Source organism: Neovison vison, chromosome 3 (genome assembly GCF_020171115.1).
Source record: "Neovison vison isolate M4711 chromosome 3, ASM_NN_V1, whole genome shotgun sequence".
Classification (NCBI taxonomy): domain Eukaryota; kingdom Metazoa; phylum Chordata; class Mammalia; order Carnivora; family Mustelidae; genus Neogale; species Neogale vison.
Window position 1 is genome coordinate 34,292,910 of NC_058093.1, and position 16,352 is coordinate 34,309,261.

Below are 16,352 nucleotides of genomic sequence, written 5' to 3' on the forward strand. Positions count from 1 at the left end.
ACCACAGTTACTAGCAGTTCAAATGAACACAAATGCACAGGTCACACTTTACAAAGGAAGGGAAGTGGAAGTGGAGGCATCTGCTCTCACCCAGCCCCAGTTCTGCAAGCTCTGTGCTTCTCCTCCCCTGAGAGGGCCCCTCGGGACTGATTTGCAGGATGCGGTTCAGGGTGTGGATCCATTCATCCATATCTGACTCTGTTTCCGCCGCCAGCACAAAATAGGTTAGGTCATTCATTTTCAATTCAAAGGCATATTTTCTTAATCTGTTATTCTGTGGTATAAAAAGAAAGAAAGAAAAAACACAAGATAATAAGTCTTAGAGAGTGAAAGACCTTTTTTTATGGGGTCACGCTTCCAAAGCGTTTCCATGCAGGAGAGTAACATAAAGATCAAGAGAAAAATTTGGCTAGGTATGAATTGTTTTGTTTGTTATTTTTCACGGCTTTTTATATGGATAGATATTTTATTTAGGTTTTTGTTGATTGGATGAGCATGGTGCTTCAAAATTTCTACTTCCGGTACCTGTGGGAATATACTCTAAACTTCAGATGGTTGATTTGAGTTTCTACCTTCACTTCTTCATTCCTGTGTTCTGTCCACTACTCACTCCATTTGGGCTTCTGGCCCTGTCATACCCCATGACAGCACTTGTCATGGTCATTAACAAATTCTATGCTGTTATATTATCCAAGGGACATTCCTTTCTTTGCATCTTCCTGACTTTTCAGTTGAATTAACATGGTGGCCAATTGCTCCTTCTTGAAATCCGTTTGTGTCTGGTTTTCATGAGCACACTCAATTCTGGTTTTCTTTCTTTTTCACTGGCCACCACTTTCAGTCATCTCTACTGGCTCTTCCTTAATTGGTGACATTTAATTCTGACTTTGGCTTTGCCTCAGACTCCTTTTCTCTCTCATCTGGTCCAATGGCTTTAAAAGACATGACATCCACGTGACAGGGCATTCCATTTCTTTCTGTGGCTCTGACTTTTCTATCAATCTCCAGATTTTTCTCCAACCTCACATCTCTACTTTGCCTTTTGTGATGAACCCATGAGGCTTTGCTCTAGTTCCTGAATGTGCTCCTGTCACAAGCGGTGTTGCTGTCACAAGGCCCGAAGCGGCCCCTCCCCTATGCGTATGCTTGCACACAATCAGCACCATGTTTGCCCCTCATCTACTCAGGGTACTCGTAGTCACTCTTCGGATCTCAAATGAAGTTATACTTCCTCAAGTAAACCTTCCCAAATTCCTCTGTTAGGACAAGGTTCTTGTCTTCCAGGGCACTTAGCCCAATTTGGAATGATATACTAACTCATTTTCATTTGTCTGCTTTGACCAACATGTGTTTCCCTCATGGCTGCATCTAGGAGGGCAGGGCCGGTTCTGCTCACCATTATACCCTGTGCTATTGCACAGCAGGGTTCAGGACCAAGTGGGCTCAAAATAGTCACCTTTTATAATGGAATAGGATCGGTTCCTATTCTTGGGGAACTGACATTTGTAGGGAACAGTGAATGAAAGGAATAAACAAACTGGAAAACAGAGATCTGCGCTGTTCAGAGAATGAAAATGGGCTCAGGGGCTGAGTAGCTACTTCTTCCCTGGAAGGGGCATCCAAGTTGAAATCTGCCAAAAGAGTGAACTGTTCCAATGGGAGAAGCCCACTGAGAGTGGAGGGAATACAGGAGCAAATTACAAGAGCACTTTCCTAGTCCATTTCTAATTCAATTTCAGGTAATTCTGATACAGGTAATGATCTCTTACCCATACTGCTAGGAAACCATTAGGGCACCCATAATTTCAACTGAGTGAAGGCTATATAACCAAGTAAAATATAAACAGGAGAAGAATGGTAAGATGAGAGTATTGCTATACTGTGAGATTATGGCTAAATATCAAAGTAAAAAATTCTTTTTGACAATTCTTGGTGGCAAGAAAAAAACAATTTTTTTTAAAAAGATTTTATTTATTTGACAGACAGAGATCACAAGTAGGCAGAGAGGCAGGCAGAGAAAAAGAGAGAGGAGGAAGCAGGCTCCCTGCTGAGCAGAGAGCCCGATGTGGGACTCCATCCCAGGACCTTGAGATCATGACCTGAGCCGAAGGCAGAGGCTTAATCCACTGAGCCACCCAGGTGCCCCGAAAAAAAACAATTTTTAATAACCTTCTGTTAATATCTTCTTTGCAGTGTTCTCAGAGACTATCCTAAAATAGCTTGTTCCCTTCCACTTCCACAGTATCATGATTACTACCACAAATAGGACACTTACTAAACATCTGTCATCTAGATGCCAGGTACCATGCTGAGCATTCACAGCCATTATTCCACTTAGTCCTGTAACAACTCTGTGAGACAAATTGTATTATTCCATTTAACATATAATGACATGGAGACTTGGGGAGATAAATTAAAATGTGTTTGGGATTCTGCAGGTAACAAGTGGCAGAGAAGGGAAAGGACCTCTTTGTATTCTAACACCCACTGAGGTTACCCAGGAGCCAAGGTGCTATTCTCCTTCCCTGTCCCCTCGTTGGCAAACCAAGAGCATACCAAAAGGTCATGGCCTGGGATGTCATGGATTCTCTACGCGCTGAGAACAGATAGGAGGAACACATATAGCTCAAGAAAAAATAAAATTCAGGCCCTGAAGGAGAAAGAATTAGCTTAAAAAGTAGCAGTGATTCTCACTGTAGAACTTCATAGCTTAAGTGCCACTTTCTAGATTCTTTCAAGGACAAACTCTTGGCTCCAGCTCATGCTTTTTTGTATTATCTTCAAGTATTATTATCTCTTTGCCTTGTAATGACTCACTTGCTGCCTGGCTCTTTTAATAGTCTGTGATCTGGAGAAGGGCAGAGGCTGTCTGGTTACCCTCAGTACTCAGTGCTGTGATAGCATTCATTCATAAAGTGGTATCTATTGGGTTCATGGGTTGTGCTGGACAAAAACAGACAGTCTCCACCCTGCCAGAACAGGGGAGACAACCAGTGAATTACACAAATGTGAAACTGGAAGATCTGTGAATGTGCTGAAGATGAGGTATAAAATGAAGGTATAAAAGTTCTTCTTGAGAACAGGAATCCTATTGCAACATGAGAATACTGCTATTCTCCTAGGACCCTCTGGGTTCTGTAAGAGCAGAAGACAGGCTGACTTTGACTGATAAAAGGCCAGAGACGCATTTTTAGACCATTTTGGCTGTAGTGTAAACACAGTGGAGGTTGCCAGAAAGACAGTTATGACCCCAGAGTTTAGTGTGCAAAAGCAAACATCTAGACAGCTTCTTTGAGAATGCCAATTCTTAGAAGCTATGATCTTCGCAGGTGGTGTGGGCAGACTCCCTCCGCACACCCTGCCACATGTGTCTGGAGTTCTGATGAAGGAAGTCCATAAAGCTATGTGCATTCTGCACCCACACAGAGGGTCTAAGGGCAAAGACAACTTGGCTGAGAGCAAGTATAAAAGAAGACACAGTTTTCCTTTACAAAACAACAGGAAGAGAAAGAAAGAAAAGAAGTCAGAATGCTCAGAGTTCAGGACATGGCTTTGGCTAGAATACTGCTAAGTATAGCAAAATGCAAGCAAATCTCAGTGTTGTCTTGAAAACAAACACATGAAAGAATCTGCTTAATTAATCTCATGCTGTAAGTAATGTGGACAGGGAGATGCAAAGCTATGTAAAACGCTTACATTAATTATATTAGTTAAAATGGATTGAGTTGCAACCTGCTTTCAAATGCAGATGACAAGGAACTAAAAGAATTCTAGATAGAAAACATGACAAAAGGTGGACAAAACTTGACTTTCTAAATGGCATTCTGTATGTCAAAGGAATTGATTATGGTTGCCAACTTCAGCAATATTTTAAAAAATATTTTGTAAAAATTTGAGTGAAGTCTAACAAGCCCTTGTTTTTCTTCTTTTCTTTCTTTCTTTTTTCTCTCTCTCTCTTTCTTTCTTCTTCTTCTTCTTCTTCTTCTTTTTTTTAATATTTTACTTATTTATTTGACAGAGGGAGAGATCACAAGTAGCAGAGAGGCAGGCAGACAGAGAGAGAGGAGGAAGCAGGCTCCCCACTGAGCAGAGAGCCTGATAGAGTGGGGCTCTATCCCAGGACTCTGGGATCATGACCTGAGCTGAAGGCAGAGTCTTAACCCACTGAGCCACGCAGGCGCCCCAAGCCCTTGTTTTTCAAAAAGAGATTTTTATTAGTGAAATAAATATTCCATTTGCAGCTGCTCAAAAACCAAATCATCTTTTTCTATTTAGGGCAAAATCGAACTACTTACTTGCAATGTAGAGGAGCTTATGCTGGGGAAGATTATGATGCTCTAAGTGGTTTCCTATCTCACTCTTTGTGATCTCTAAGATAATGGCATACAAAATAACAAAAAAGAAAGGACAAAAATAGAAAAAATCCTTGGGACAGTTTAATAATCTCAAAATGCAACTGTTAAGTCATTACAGTGGTAATCCAGAAATACTCACATTCTTTTTGTTCTTCCCCCAGTTTTCCTGTATCCCTGAAAACAGTGTCCTTTGTGGTAGATGCAACTACTTTGTGTACTCAAGCCCACCACAGTCCATCTACACAGCTTGATAAAGAACAGGAAACTGGGACGCTTGGGTGGCTCAGTGGGTTAAAGCCTCTGCCTTCAGCTCAGGTCATGATCTCTGGGTCCTGGGATCGAGTCCCGCATTGGGTTCTCTGCTCAGCAGGGAGCCTGCTTCCCCCTCTCTCCCTGCCTCTCTGCCTACTTGTGATCTCTGTCAAATAAATAAAATCTTTAAAGGAAAAAAAAAAGGAACAGGAAACTGCGAATATGCCCTAACACGCTCTGATGTGTCTCATGTGTGGTAGCACACTGTTTCTGCAATATTCATCTGGAAAGGTTCCAGAATAGATACTCCAACAGAGCCACCAAAGGCGATGGAGAACCAAATGTCAAAGGAAGTTATCTAAACAAAATACTCCATCGTGCCATTGTTTCAATGTGTTACTAGCAACTTCTGCAGAATTTTGCAGGAAGAAAAGAATGGTTTTAAAAAGAAACACATATATGTCACATACAGGTTACCGGGGTTGGTGGATACCATTTATAGAATCTTTCCCATTCTTTGCATGTTTATTTATTTAATTTCACTCAACAAAAATGCACTAGGCACCTTCTATGTACCAGAGACATAGTGTTAAAAAATTTCAAGTAAAGCACTTGCCCTCGCTGAATGTACATTCTAGTGTTATAGAAAGCCAGTAAACAAATAAGCAGAAATACAGCATACATTACATATATGTATATGACTATATATAACATAATAAAGCCTCATGCCATGATACATGCAATTTATATTCTTGTATATGTTTTCAGAATCTATTGTTTGAGATATGTCTCTCACTGTATCTGTATGTGTGTATTTTTTTTTTCTTTTCCTGCACATCCTCTCCCATAAGCTGGGAGCTCTTTGAAGACAGGAGCTGCATTTGATCCATATTTGGTTTTCCAGAATGCCTTGCACAGCAAAATTTTCAATACATATTTGCTGAAATAAACCCTGCACTTAAACCTCAAGGCTTAAAATGATGCATGAGCTTATCTTTTTAGTGTTTCTTCTGTCTATGTGGCTTGCAGGAAAATAGATGTATGTATGCAGGCATGCCCACATGATGTATGATGACCAACCATTTCCTTGGGCATCCTAATTTTTTTTTAAGATTTTATTTATTTATTTGACACAGAGAGAGAGAGAGAGACAGCAAGTGAAGGAACATAGGAGGGGGAGTAGGAGTGGGAGAAGCAGACTTTCTGTTGAGAAGGTAGACCAATGTGGGGCTCGATGATCAGCCCCACAGATCAGATCGGATCTGATCTGATTGGATTGGATCAGATCAGATCATGATCTGAGCTGAAGGCAGATGCCTAATGACTGAGCCACCCAGGTGCCCCTTGGGCATCTTTTGGTGCTTTTGGACGTTCCTCCACTTCAAACCCAATTTTTCCATTTACTAGCTCTGTGGTTTGGGAAAGCCACTCTAGCTCCGTGAGTTTTATTTTAATCCAGTGGGATAATAACCATGCATGTTTCATCAACTGTTGTCAAATAGCATATTAGATGAAGAAAAGTACAAGTGTCATTCTGGTTTTTATTGTTATCATCGGAAATGATGTTCTGCAGAGCCTGACTTTGTTAATGGGAGGTTTATAGGTCATACGTCGTTTCTAGATTTGTTTCCCTTGGCAGGTACACTCCAATTTTCCTTCCTAATTTGATTTCCTTTCTGTGGACGAGCCCAATCCAGATCTGCACAGTCCAAGCTGTGCCTGTTGTGTGCACCTTGACCTACTTCCCTTGTGTGGCGGGCTGTCTGAGCTGCAGAATAGATCTGTGTTTCTAGACTTTGGTTAAGCCCATGAGGCCATTGTCTTTTTTTTTTTTTTTTAAATCACGATTTTATTTATTTATTTATTTGAGAGACACAGAGAGAGAGAGAGCACATGTGTGTGTGAGTTGGGGGAGGGACAGAAGGGGAGGGAGAGGGAAAGAATCTCAAGCAGACTCTGCATTAAGTGCAGAGCCCTACGCAGGGCTTGATCTCATGACCTTGGGATCATGACCTGACACAAAACCAAGAACTGGATGCTTAACTGACTGAGCCACCCAGGGGACTCAAGGCCATTGTCTTGGAATCCATATCCACAAGTGGCAGATTCAGCACTGGGAGGAAAGAAGCAGTGTTTGGCAGCCCCAGTCCAATTTAAGCCTGTGTCAAGTGACATCAGTCATTATTAATGTTGAGGTAGGAAACCTAGAAGATGGAATTCTTGGACTCTTCATTCATTCTCTTCTATAACTGTAGGACCTTGAGTTGATGGATGGGTAGGCCAGTGGATGAATGAGTATGAAGACTTTGAAGGAACAAGATAAGATCACAGAGGCTTGAATATCCCTTCATATCAGATCAAAATGGAAGCAGCAAAAACTGGAAGTTCTGCTCCAGATTGGGAATGTACGGCATATAAAACAGATCTAATATTACTGATTGATGATATTATATAGTGGAAAACTACTGTTATTTTTTTTTCTTTTTTAACTAGGATCCAGAAAATTTCCACTCATAAACATCACCAAAAATCTCTGAGAAATTTACTGGTTACGAGTCTTTCTCTACTTGATGTCACCCTTAAAATATATTTCTCAGAATTCCAAGAGCTATTCTTAGAACACAATGATATAGATTGGGTGTGAATGAAACAAATGAAAATGGCTTGTTTACTAAGACTCTTAGGAGTCTGGACTTTCTTAGAATGACAGATGGTAGGTATCACTTCTGAGGTAAGGTCTTTGTTCCTCTTTTCTATTTTATTCAAGGGAAATGGATTATGATTCTTGACAAAATAAGTCTGACTCATTCTATTATTCATTTGTTCTGTGTTTTTGTGTGTACGTGTTTCATCTTCAGGGACATTTTGTACCTGAGAGCTTGTGAGAGCAATGACTAAACTTGCATGCAGTATAACATTGAGAATCTTCCTTTCAGTTGTAAGAACTCCTAAGTCAAAAAGAGCTAGAAGCAAATATGTAAGAACCAGGATCCAGATACAAGGGGATAAGTAACCCAAATGTCTATCTTCCCAAAGTGATCTCAAGAAGCTGGAGGTCCTCCCCCCACAAAAGGTTACAAGGTCTTAATAAAGAGGAATAGAAATAAGGAGGTATAGAGCTGAACTCTAAAAGCTGTAATGAATGTTCCCGAATATTTGAATGGCTCTCTCCTGGAAAATGAAGTAGGATTATTCATTTGTGTTTTAATGTGTAAAATCTACTTGAGGAATCCTGCTGGCTGACCCAAAAGAGTTCATTACTCTTATGTGCTCCTTAACAGAAGGTGCCCTTTGTAGCTTTTGTGACACTGTATAAGTTAGGAATGAGCCTGTGTCTCTCTCTGATTATGACTTCAGCAGGAAATTCCCGATGCTTGAGCAAAGCTCCTAGTATGTCAGAGGGACTAAATAAATTTGTTGAATGAGTGAATGAATGAACAAAAAATAAATGAATAAGTAAGCATATTTAGGTAGAAATTTCAGGAAGGTGAATTGAGTTTTTCTAGGAAGGTCTTTCCACCGTTGAGTGACTATCTCTCAAAGTTGTGACCTTTATACTTAACGAAAAGACTATCACCAGCCAGATCTGACCTTCACTGCTCACTTTCTCATACCCCTGACCTTGTCCCACATTTTTCCTTAAGCTCCTCTTTCTGGCATCTCTTAACTCAGGCAAAAGACCTGAAGGACACAGCATCCCATGATGGAAGCCAAGACAACTCCTCAAGTAGTAGCTGCCTGTATGAAGAACTCCTGGAGCCCAGAAAGCACAGACCAGTTTGAGCTTGACCCCCCAACCCCACCTGTGCAGATGGACCTTGGAGTGACCTAGAGTAACCGACAACTACATCTTCCCCATTATAATATTAAAATGTATATTTATATTTACATAATTGTATTATGCATTGTAATATGTATTATGTTTTATGTAATTTTATGTAATTATAATACATGCATTACATATATAATATGTATTAGTTACATAATGCATAATGTCATTTACATAACATACATTGTTTGTAGAGGCATGTTCCCTTATGACACTTGCATGATCTTATATCTGTCTCTACATTGACAAGGCTCTCCTTTCTAACATTCAGCCTAAGCTTAAATAAAGGAAATCCACTCATCCTTGCTGGGGAGTCACAACTTTGTAAGTTATTCCTCATTATCTTCATATTTGCTGCAAATGAAGTTTCTCTTGCATCACAACTCACCTGGTGTGTTTCTACCTGTGACTCACCAAGGAGTGAAATCACGTTAGTTTAGTTATAAGACTAGGGAAGAATGGCTGAGGACATACTGTCTCCTAGATCCTTTTTCCTTTTTACCAATGAGGAACCTGAGCTCAGAGCTTGAGTAACTTACTCAAAACCTCCAGCAGTAAATGCTGAAACCAGGATTTGAACGCTAACCCGTGTGAACCCCAAGCTGTATTTTCTCCTAGGAGACACTTTCCAGCTCCAAGGCATCACTTAAGCAGAGACTGAACCACAGCCCAAGACAAAATGGAGAAGAGGTTCCTACAGTGAAGGTCAGATTTGAATACCAAGGTGTGAACTCAACATGGAGTTGTAGGATTCTTTGAAGAAAAATATCATATCAATATATATCTCTGCAAGGTTAATATGTAGCCCGGGCCACAGTGATACTTCCTAAAAGATGATAACGCATTTGCTAGAGCAAGCTTTGAAGGAAAAAATAGAAAAGAAAATATTTAAATTTTATTTATTAAATTTTAAATTTTTTAGTTCAATGTCTATAAAATATAATCATTGATCTTTAACCTACTGTTAAAGTTTTACTTGATATTTCTAAAGCCAAAGAGTTTCCTTTGTGATCAACAATGGAAAACGATCTTCACCCTCCATTTAGACTCTTATTGCCCTTTCCATATGGAAAGTTGGTGTCTGCATTAAAATGCAATTATCTTTCACTTCCAACCTAGTGCTCAGCAACACTTAATTAATTCTTTCCTTTTAAAGTTCAGCATTATTACTTTCTGGAGGAATTCCAGATTTTAAAAGATAAACCATCCAGAAAAAGGCTAGGCCTAAGGGACTAGAGAAAACTCCATTTTTGCATCTGCAAATCCAAGCGCCGCTGGTATTAATCCAAGAAGTGATCCCAGCTATGGAGCAAGCTATGTGAGTGCCTGTGGCTTGGTGGGAAGAGAAGGATCTGCTCCTAGTGGCCTGGGACCAGAAACACAGTCCTCAAGCTCAATAAGCCAGCATCTTCCTGTGAAATTCAAGAAGAGTTTGCTATAATATTTGGTTGCTTTAATTTTTATGCAAGAAGGAATAAGGATACTTATTTCATCAGAGCAAAAAGAATAAATGAAAGCAAGATGTCCCAATGAGATCTATGGAATTATTCTGCTTCCCTTTGCCACGGTGGTCCTTGTCACATTGAATACTAAGAAAGTTTGAAGACTAAGAGTTCGCAGAACAGCACTGTCTATTAAAAGCACTGTGTCTTGTTTCTGAAATTAAGTTCTTGGGAATCAACATAATCCTTGTCTTTGAAGGAAACCTCCTTCAGAAGGAAGATGATGTATGTGTACACTGTAAATTTACTGTCTCATTATTACGCAATAATATAGTACTTATGAAGTATAGTGAACTATATGGTTTACATATTATCTTACTGAATTCTTTAGCTTAGTGGCTTTCTACACTGTAGCTACACAGGTGGTCATTTCCCCCATCTTGAATACACCAAACTTGCTCTTGCCTCAGGACCTTTGCAGTTGCTGCCCTAGTCATTCTTTAGTTTTCAGATCAAATAATTTCTCTTTGAAAATGTTTTTCCTCACTTCTGGAGCATTAACTTTGCTTTCCAACCTTGCCATTTGTCTCTCTCCTTTCCACAGCTCTATTTATTTACTTTATTCCAGATTTCACCAATGGATTCCATTCTGTTGATTTTTTTCTTTGCTTATTTTCTGTTTTTCTTCTTTTATTGAAAGTGAGTTTTGTGAAAGCAGAAAGTGAGGCTGCCTTAATTTCCACTGAATCCTAAGGTCTAGACCAGTTCTTGGGTCGTATCAGATACTCTGTAAACTCTTATGGAATGAATGACTGATGACTGGATGAATGCACTCTGATTAAAAAACCTGAGAGGGGGAAAAAAAAAAAAAAACCAAGGAGGAGGAGGGATTTCCACTCACCTGTACCACACCTGTACAGGAATCCAAAAAGATGCAGCCTTTGGGTTCTTTGGATATTTTTTCATCTTTGTAAAAATTCATGATGTAGGAGTTATCTGGCAACTGAGTCAGCTGGAAGTAGCGCTTTTTGAAGGACTAAATAAAGGAAAAGATACACAGAGGTAGTGCCAATTGCCGTGCGCCATTTGAGAAATTAGAATTTTTCCAATTCCTTCAGGAGGGCTACATGTCTAGGGCACTGTTCTAGAGAACAGTATCCTCCTTTCTCATAAATAAAATATGACACGAAACATAAACCTAATGCAAATGACTGTCCTCTGTGCTGTGACCGAAGGAGGGGGTGTCAAGAAAACTGGCAGAAACAAAGATGAGTCTTGATGTCTCCTTACCCGAACAGTAACGGTATTGTTCACGGTGCTGTTGAAATTCCCCTTGTAGAGCCAGCCAGACTTGAAAACTCCGGTTCCTCCCGCTCCCCCACCACCCTTAGATGATGAGTGGGAGGTGGTATCCTGGAGAAGAAGCACCGTTGGCATGATTGCAATCTTGTGAATCCCAGATCTTAGACCCTGCACTTAAAAATGAACCTCCTCTTTTCTCTCGTTGGCTCATCTTAAATAATCATGTTCCATTTCAAAACAAATGTGACTCATTTGGACGAAAAGTCCTTATGCAAGTAGGGCTAATCTGGTCAGAATGTGTTAATCTGGTCAGAATGTGAAATGCTCTAGTGAAAGACAGGAACTAAATATCCTCCCATTTTAAACATTTCACTTTCAACAATGTACTTACTTCATCCTTATCAGCATCTTCATGGTCAACCTCAAAGGAATGTGAAGGAAGTTTCTCTGGTTTGTATTCTGCTCTGGTATGAAAAACAAACAAAAAACAGTTTCTGATTTGTCATTTGAGATATGGCTTTCGTTTCCACTGTTCCCTAGGTAACAACTCTTGCGCTTTTTAAGTAAAATAACGTAATCAAGTGAGGGCCCTATTTCCTTTGTAATATTAAGTATTAACGGTCCCCTACACTATTACATCTTATTTCAGGCAAAGAAATCTCTTATTTTCAAACCACGGAGTTACTATTTATTCAGATTGACACATATCTTCTCGAAGGAGACGAAGACAAGCAGGACAGTTTTAAAGGTTTAGTGGTTTCTATTTTTCTTCGTCCACATTCTGCAGTGGAATATGAAGTAGCGATGTTAAGGGTACCTCTTAAGGATATGGAGATGAACATTTGAAAAACCACGTTCCTGAGAACCACTCTGTGCTCCGGCCACTAGGGTGCGCTGTTCTCCTAACCGAAGTCTCCACCAAAAGAACACCCTCACCTAACTTCGTGGAATTGTGTTCACAATTATGAATACAATTGTGTTCATCTCCTTGGTGCATTTCCTTGGCAGCACTGGAAAACTGACCAGCTCACAGTAGCAAGAGTGTGCACCTGGTACTATAAATGGTGAAACAGGACAAAAATAAACTTCCCTTGGCTTGATTGTGTTTCACAACTCAGAGCTGAATGAAGGGGTGATCAACAGTATCCAAGGTTCAGGCGCTCCTTGACACCTAGCTAGAAAACCCTACATGCAGAATTTGGGTGGAACACTTATGTTTTTCAGGGTGATTTATATTGTGTAGAAGCAACCTCAGAATCTATTGAGAAAAAAATCCCAGGGTGCTCATTCAGTTATTCCTATCACAAATATTTTCCTATGTTGATGGTATTCTATATAGAAAGGGACATGACCAATGAGTCTTTATTAAAGCATGCATAAAATTACCAGACTGGATTCATACAGGGATTCAACACATTCAGATGGGTCCAAAATATTCTTTACCTTCCCTGGGAAAGACCTGAACGTGCCCATTCCCGGCTCACAGCTGGGCAAGGTGGAGCAAAGAAAGAACACGGACCTCATTATTAAAAATGGAAAAGCCTGAGATCAGAGCCACAGTCTCTCTCCCTGACAAGAGCATTTTTTCCAAGTGTGGTAAAAAATGCTAATAGGAAAATTACGATTTTAACTATGTGTAGTGTCCAGTTCAGTGGCACTAAGTACATTCACATTATTGTGCCATTCTCACCGCAGCCCATCTGTAGACCTTTCTCATTCCCAAAGTGATACTGTATCTGTTAAGCAACAGCTCTCCATCTCTCCCTTCCCCCACCCCTGGTAACTACTCTTCTACTTTCTGTCTCCATGTATTTGACTACTCTGTGTACATCATGCAAGTGGAATCATCCCATATGTGTCAGTATATGTCTGGCTTATTTCACTTACTGTAAAATCTTTTCAAGGTTCATTCATGTTACGGCAGGTATCAGGATTTCATTCCTTTTTAAGGCTAAATAATATTCCACTGTAGTCTAAAAAGTGTTCATGCCCCCAAAGTAGTTTCCACAAAGGCATCCCAGACTCTACAAATGAGGACTCTCTTCCTGTAGATGCCAGACACACATCTGTCACGATGCTTACCCAAATCTGTTACTTGTACACCTGTCTTACCCTCCACCAGATTACATGTTTCTGCTTTTTTAAAAAAAAAGATTTATTTATTTAATTTAGAGAGAGAGTTGAAAGCCCATGATTGGGAGGGGCAGAGGGAGAGGGGGAGAGAGAAGCTCAGACTCCCCACTGAGCTTGGAGCCCTACATGGGGTTAGATCTCATGATCTTGAGATCAAGACCCTGAGATCAGGACCTGAGCCAAAACCAACAGCTGGACTCTTTTTTTTTTTTTTTAATTTTATTTATTTGATAGACAGAGATCACAAGCAGGCAGAGAGGCAGGCAGAGAGAGAGGAGAAAGCAGGCTCTCCCCGGAGCAGAGAGCCCGACACGGGGCTCGATCCCAGGACCCAGGGATCATGACCTGAGCCGAAGGCAGAGGCCTTAACCCACCGAGCCACCCAGGCGCCCCAACAGCTGGACTCTTAATGGACTGAGCCACCAAGGCATGCCAGATGACATGTTTCTTTTTTTTTTTTTTTAAAAGATTTTTATTTATTTATTTGACAGACAGATCACAAGTAGAGGCAGAGAAGCAGGCAGAGAGGCAGAGAGGCAGGCAGAGAGAGAAGAGGAAGCAGGCAGACGACATGTTTCTTAAAGCCAGGGCCTTCGCTGAAGTCCCACCTACACCTCCCCCAGCTTTGTCTTTTCCTTCTGTAGAGAAGCTCAGTACACATTTGCTGATTGCATCATCATAGGCAAGGTAAACAAGGAGATGACATAGTGAAAGAATGCAAAGTGGTAGCATTTAAAACTGTTCTTTGAGGGCATTTTGGTGATGCTAAAACACGTTTTTTGGCGATCGATATCCTAAGATGCACCTCTAAAGTGTTAAACAGGTTTCTAAAAATGGTTTTATTACTATTGTGAATTTATCTCATAAATTCAAATTAATGTAAGTTACTTGCTACCAAAATGAATAACCAAGAAAAGTAAAGCTATTCTGGGGTATATAGTCGTTGGCATTGGGTATTAAAGATGTTATCTGGGGTCTCCCTTCAGCCCTAGTCCTGATTTATTTATCTATTTTGTTTGGGTTGTGCAGTCTGGATATGAAATTCCAAGGCCCATAGGTAAGTAGTTGTAAATGGTAATAGGCTTATTTAAAAGCCAGAAGCTTGAAAGAACAGTGGTAGGGATTGTGTATTCTAAGATTATCTCCACCATAGTTTCTGGCACATGGTAAGCAAGTAATACATGTCTGTTCATTGATGTATATTAACTTTACTCAAATGGGTGTGCATTATTCCAAATTCCAGAAACATATTCATATATACATAATATAACATTCTTCCTCCAAGACTTATCTGCAAGTTCGAAAAAGCTCAAAAATTTCTAAGATAACAGAATGTTTGTACTGAAGTCTAAATATGTACTAAACAGCATATTGCTTTTTATTAAATTATATATGTGTGTAATCGGACATTTGTAAACAAATGCCAGAACTCCACAGTCTAGTCTAGTCTCACTGTTGTTCTGAGAAGAAAGCAAAATCTGTAACAGCTACTCACATAAACACACAGGGCAAGAGGTGGGATTAGAAGCCCTATTTCCAAAATGCTACTTCCTGTATGTAGGAAAAATTAATCCAAACCAGCTTTAGTAAGCATAACAAGCAAGACTGTAGCCATTGTTCTCTTCTAAAGGATGCTGGTGTACCTGTACTCCTTTCCCCTTCTTACAGAGCTTTAGAGATACTCAAGCATACCTGTGCCCATTGCCCTCAGTGTTAACTTGTTCTGCCTCTTTGGGTTAAGGTCAAGTTTATGTGAAGGCAGTAGCAGAGGACAGAGTTATTTTAAGACCAGTGGGAAATTTTTCCTGTCGTACCCCAAAATATCCCTTTTCTCCTTAACAATATCTTGACATTCCTGAACAAAGAGTAGTTCTTTTCACTTTGGCAAAATAAAGTCCCTAAATACAACTCTTCTCTATCTCTCTCAATCCGCAAGACGCAACACATTGCTTGAGATTCAGAGCAGATTCATAAGGTTGATTTCAGAGCAATTACTCCAAGTAATCTGTCTGCAGAGAAGAGAACATGAATGCTCCAGGATTCTTAAAATAATGGCAGGACAGTGAAGAGAGTATTAAGAAAACATCCCAAGGAAACATAAAGGCAAGTGCAGGGAAAACAGGGAGAGGTAGCAAAGACAAACTTGAATGTGGAATGTCAACATCGAGCTCAGGGGTGGTCCTATGCTATATGCTCATTATTTCTTATTAGTCTCCCTTTGACCTTGCCACTATTCTCTCTCTTTCTGAACTTCATATTCTGTCCTCTTCTACCAGTATGATGTACCCATTCTTCTCTTTCTTATAAAATACCAATTGGACAGGCATTTATTTTTGGTAACTGTGGATCACAATAGTGGCCATATGCCTCAGTGATTGATCCATCCATCTACCTACCTAACTACCTGTCTCACATTTTATTTGTCCATTCATCCATTGATGGACCTTTAGGCTGTCTTGGCTATTGTAAATAATGCTGTGGTGAACATGGGGGTGCACCTATCTTTTTGAATTAGTGTTTTTATTTTCTTTGGATAAATACCCAGAAGTGGAGTTACTATGTCACATGGTAGTTCTATTTTTAAATATTTTAGGGACCTCCACGCTGTTTTGCATATGGCTACACCAGTTTCATGAGGGTTCCCTTTTTGACACATCCTCACTATAACTTGTTATTTCTTGCCTTTTTGATACTAGCCACTCTAATAGATATGGGGTGATATTTCGCTGTGGTTTTGATTTGTATTTTCCTGATGATTACTTGAATTTCCTAATGATGAGTATTCTTCATGTACTGGTCGGCCACTGTCTGTCTTTCTTGGAAAAAGGGCTATTCATGTCCTCTGCTTTGTCTTTTAGTTGGATTATTTTATTTTTTGCTATTGAGTTGTATGAGTTTTCTGTATATTTTGGATATGAATCCCTTATCTGATACATGATTTGCAAATATGTTCTCCCATTCAGTAGATTGCCTTTTCATTATGCTGATGGTCTCGTTGATATGACTTTTTTTAAGTTATTTTTATTAACATATAATGTA

At 39.9% G+C, this 16,352-nt stretch overlaps 1 protein-coding gene across 12 annotated transcripts in view; it reads right to left on the reverse strand.

Moving 5' to 3' along the window:
- DOCK10 (dedicator of cytokinesis 10) overlaps positions 1-16,352 on the reverse strand; it is a 206,564-nt gene that overhangs the window by 97,203 nt on the left and 93,009 nt on the right. For all 12 annotated transcript variants that reach the window (XM_044241715.1, XM_044241716.1, XM_044241708.1 and 9 more), the window contains exons 5-8: positions 11,572-11,644; positions 11,169-11,291; positions 10,780-10,914; positions 91-274 (exon numbers count right to left, since the gene is read on the reverse strand). In XM_044241715.1, the coding sequence (XP_044097650.1) occupies positions 91-274; positions 10,780-10,914; positions 11,169-11,291; positions 11,572-11,644 (515 nt within the window). The remainder of the gene's footprint in view (positions 1-90; positions 275-10,779; positions 10,915-11,168; positions 11,292-11,571; positions 11,645-16,352) is intronic.